Consider the following 4,762-nt stretch of genomic DNA (forward strand, 5'->3'; position numbering starts at 1 on the left):
CCTGATGCGAACCTGTGAGCTCCTGGGTGTAGATGACATCCTTGCCTTGGAGCCTAGCAATGCCACCAGAGGAGCCAGTACCTCGGATGCTGCTGCTGGTGCAGTAGCAGCAGCTGGTGGTGGCCGCTGGATGGACTGCCCTGCTTGCTGGCGGCAGTGTGTTGCTGTGTCAGGCGACGCATGCCTGGGCCTTCGGCACTTTAAGGCTGCGGCCAGTGGCTCCCTCGACCTGCAACCCCTCGCGGCTGGTGATTTGTTTATCTCGGAGAAGTTGGTGATGGAGCGCCTGAAGGAGCGTGGAAAGATGGCGGACCCAGATGCTGTTTCTTGCTCTAAGTTCAAAGCTGCAAAGGTCTTCGGGCGGCGTGCTGCAAACTATGATCGCCTTGGTGTCGCAGCATTTGCTTGTAGGCATGGCTTCGTCCCGGCCATGGTGAGCCTGCATACAGAGGAGGACTTTGTGTACTACGAGGTGCTGCTGGAAGCTCTGAAGCAGAGGATGGATCTGGCATCTGTCAAGGCAGTGTTCCTGGATGTCGCGTGCAAGTTTGAGGGCTACTACAAGAGGTAAGCTTTCTGGGGACACAATGTGCACATGCTCAAGTTAACCTGAGTTGACAGGCTGAGGTCTCCATTTTATATCCATCCCTGGGGTTGGTCAGGGTTTGGGAGTTTAGTCCCTTTCAGATTTTAACTTGAGTTAAGCTTTTCCCCTGCGAAGAAGCTGAATATCTGTTGCCTTGTTTTCCACAGGATCTATGAGGAGCTGGACTTGCCTGCTGGTCTGCCCTTCGCCATCGGACCATGGCACATCCGACCACACAAGCCTGAGTGCAATGTCCGCTGCAACTCACGCTACATGCCTGGACTGGGGCTCACATTCGGGGACCTAATCGAGCACCTTTGGGCAGACAATCGGAGACACTGGTACATCACGGCGTATATGTCCCCAGCTGCACGCCAGGACTTCATCAACGGGCTGGTGAGTTTAAATCTGGGTGATTACAGCATGAATAGTGTTTTTGCATGGATGGAAAGTAGCGGTGTCCTCTTTATGTAGGTGCGCGATCGCCATCGGAAAAAGGAGGAGGGCCTGGCTCGGCAGCTGCATGCGGGTCTGCAACATGCGCTGAAGTTTGAAGGAGATTGAGGACAGGTATGTTGGTTTACAAGCTTGGGCTTGGTATGGTGGGCCCAACTTGGCTTGGCTTTGAAACGTTGCCTACTTAAAATCATTGATCTTGTATCTTGCAGGCCGGCACTTGAGGGACGCGGTCTTCCCCTGGTTGATAGCACCACCCGAGCAAGAATGAGCGTGGCTTTCTGTTTAAGCGTACTAACTGAGGCCGTGTGTCCAGTGAAGTTAGTACGGCCTGGCCGAGTTCTTTTTGAATAAGGCCCACAGTGTTGTGCGGGAGGCGCTCCTATGGGCGCTGCACTCGACCCGTTCGGGGTCCACTGTAACAATCGCATCTCCCAAAGCCCATGCTGCGAGGCGGACCACCGGAGCTGTAGCGCTTGACATGTTGTTATTACTTATAACGCCTTGAGCACAGCGTTCTATCACCATAATGAGCACCAGAATGCCACTACTTGTTGCTATGTTAATCGGTGCACGCAAGAACGTAAGTACAAAGCCTTCAGTGAAGAAAAGCGTTTGACCGACTCCTCGCTCGGCCGACACCTATTTGAATCTACAGCCAAAAGGAACCTTCGAGAAAGTTCATATCCCTCTCGCACATTATCCAACACAGAAAAAGCAACAGGACGTGATTCTACTCCCACACAGAAGCACGAAAGAAAAAAAAACTACTGAGGACAAAACATAATCCCAAAGTCCAGCGCACACATATACCATCCAAACGCCACCGGCCCCAGCCAGTCACATTATTTCGCAAGGGCGCCAATAAAAATAAAATACACTGCACCCAGGTGCATCCAGGCCCCTCCTTTCTCACAAGCCCGTAGCAGTGGCCAGTAGTCCGTCCTTGAACACCGCCGCCACCGCACCGCCCCCCGGAGCCGCCAACACCGCCACGTCAGCCAACGGATCCAGGCCGGGCCGCAGCAGCAGAAGGTCGGCTCAGTTTCTGAGGTGTGACACGGCGGCGGCAGGGCACCGCACGCATGAGCATGTGCACATGCGCATATATGCGGATATTATATTACTGTTCCTGAAATCCCTCAAACATTTGGGAGGAAATTTTTATTTATTTTCGGAGCTATTACGGCGATTTGGGTTTCTGGGGGAGGAGAGGCTCGTTCGTTCAGGCTCTAGCGTTTTTGTGGAACTGCGATTAGGGTTATATATATTAATTGCTCCGGACAGCGCGCGCCTCATTTATTGCACGATTGAACAAGTTGCGAAGTCACCCTTTTCTTTTCAGGAATTTAAAGCCAAGATATATATCTTCACAATATTTTTTCACTCATGTCAGTCAGCTTGGCCTTTACGGCAATTTTACTGCAGCCGTTACCCCACCCCGCTCTCTCCCACTATGACGTGCTCACAGCATATGCACATCACTGCGCAATAGTGAACTACTAAATATCCATGTCATGTCGTACGTGTGTCGTACATGTACGAACTGACCTTCATCCCGAACAGTGCCGCGCAATTGACGGTGGCCGAGCGCAAGATGGAGGCGGATGGCAGCACACGTGCTCGTAGCTCGAACTCGCCAGCCTAAGGTAATGCACGCGCGCGCATACATATGTGTTCAATACATGGGTTCGCTTTTACACACACACACATACATACACATATACACATACACACACGCTCACACACATATACACGCATACACACGCATACACACGCACACTCATGCACACAGGACGTCAAGATATGTCAGACATTTGTTATCCCAACACACCGCACAACATATCTAGCCAAATAGAGCTCGAACAGCTAACCAATAAGCGCACATGCAGCGTAGCAACACAGAACAGAGCACTCGCACTCCGGTTTGAAGACGTAGCGCATTAAAGGGCACCGACACCGGGACACGGCCAGCCAGACCAACCTCATTCCCCGTGGCCACACGTACTTCACCATCGTACCTATGATACCCCAGAGATTGTGCCGTACCGAAGCGGTGCCGTACGGTGCCGTACCTGTGCAGGATGCATGTTCCCTAGCAAGTCGCTTCCGAAGCACATGGGCACCTTGGCTTTGTCGGCAATGGACAGCGACCTGAGACCCTGAGGGGCCACATCGGGCGGTGAAGGGGGGCCTGTAGGAGGAGGTGAGGAGGTTGTTGGGTGCGTGAGGATGTGGTTGGACTATTGAATGCGTGCGGAGAGGCCCTATGTATAATTCATGATGGGAAATATTTTTTTGGGTCATGGCAGCCGTACCCTGCCGTACCCTGCCGTACTCACCGCGTCGACAGCATCACCAACCTTGGCAACCAGCTTCTGTACGTCATGTCACGAGCAAGATGCGATTTGGTGGTACAAAAATATTTTTGTTAGGCAGTTGGTGGACGGTTTACACATGTAAACTCGGTGTTTGTGACTAGGTGGTGACGGACGGACGAGAATGGTATGTTGGTAGTTGTTGGTTGTACAAGTTGGCAAAGGATTTGCACACTCTTGGTTCGCCTGCTCGGTTACGCACCAGCAACTCGAGAGACCTTTTCAGCGGTCAGCTGCTACACCCTCCCTCTCTAGATTTTCGAGGGTTCGGAAGACGACCACAAGACGAGTGATGCCGATACAGAGGGTTGGAAAGAGAGGCAGAACGAAAGATAGAAAGATGCTCCAGGAATATATAATCGCGACAGTCGCCGCAGGAAATTTGCGGGTTGGGCCACTTGCCGGAATAGGGGAGGATGGAGTTGGGGAAGACAACGGCCCGCAGTTGATTGATAGGTAGTTAGAAAAACCGTTTACTAACTGAATTCTCAACTGAAATCCCAGGGAATGGCTTTTTCGGCAGTAATCGGCACTAAAGAGGTTGACTGTTGACTGACTCCAGAGAACCATCTTCCTCACACCTTTAAGTGCACCACGACTGCACCGCTTCATCACTCCACAACTATGCACGCACACTTGGAGGCTTTACTGGAGGCTTCACTTCATACTTCGACAAATAACCTTGGAAACTCTGAACAACGTTGTGGCAGGGGACAAGTACGGCTCTTAGCCGCACCTCACAACCTCAACTCACAATCAACAGTGGCCACCTCCACACTCCACAAACCTCACCCGTACAAACGTCACCCGTACATACCTCACCCGTACATACCTCACCCGTACATACCTCACCTATCAGTGGGGGAAGCAACGCCGCCCGAAGCCATCACCTTCAAGCAATGAGCCCCCCGACGAAGCTCGTCTCGAGCCGCACGACGAACCTAATACAGCCGGCCCCCCAACGAACCCAACCCAATTTCCCCCCCACCCCACCCCGGCCCCCCGGACAGAAGAAGTGGAAGTTAGGACTGTAGGAATGTAGGCCGATCAAACAGGGGTAGAAGAGAGGTAGATGTAGTAAAGGTAGCAACAGATTGATATACAGATTATTTTCTTTTACATATAAAAAAACTCTCAACGTCTCTAATCTAACCTAACCTAATCCAAAACCAAATCGGCGCAGCCTAGATGGTGCAGACGGCCCAAACGCCGAAAAAACAGGAAAAAAACAGAAAAACAGGAAGCAGAAAAGCAGGAAAACAGAAAAACGCTACCTCTGCGTCTCCATCGCACACGCGGCCGATGCCTCGCAGCGCGGCTCCGCACGCACACATCTCCTCTC

The 4,762-nt window shown here is 52.1% G+C and overlaps 2 protein-coding genes across 2 annotated transcripts in view; one reads left to right on the forward strand and one right to left on the reverse strand.

Annotated features, from left to right (window-relative positions):
• The window catches only part of VOLCADRAFT_97223 (uncharacterized protein), a gene marked incomplete at both ends in the record, with an annotated part of 4,485 nt that extends 2,391 nt beyond the window's left edge, over positions 1–2,094 (forward strand). The window contains 4 exons of the mRNA XM_002956203.1: positions 174–567; positions 754–982; positions 1,879–1,932; positions 2,023–2,094. Coding sequence (XP_002956249.1) covers positions 174–567; positions 754–982; positions 1,879–1,932; positions 2,023–2,094 — 749 coding nt within the window. The remainder of the gene's footprint in view (positions 1–173; positions 568–753; positions 983–1,878; positions 1,933–2,022) is intronic.
• A 969-nt stretch (positions 2,095–3,063) lies between these two features.
• The window catches only part of VOLCADRAFT_97224 (uncharacterized protein), a gene marked incomplete at both ends in the record, with an annotated part of 5,632 nt that continues 3,933 nt past the window's right edge, over positions 3,064–4,762 (reverse strand). Inside the window, one exon of the mRNA XM_002956247.1 lies at positions 3,064–3,236. Coding sequence (XP_002956293.1) covers positions 3,064–3,236 — 173 coding nt within the window. The remainder of the gene's footprint in view (positions 3,237–4,762) is intronic.

This window comes from Volvox carteri, assembly GCF_000143455.1.
Source record: "Volvox carteri f. nagariensis unplaced genomic scaffold VOLCAscaffold_59, whole genome shotgun sequence".
Taxonomy (NCBI): Eukaryota; Viridiplantae; Chlorophyta; class Chlorophyceae; order Chlamydomonadales; family Volvocaceae; genus Volvox; species Volvox carteri.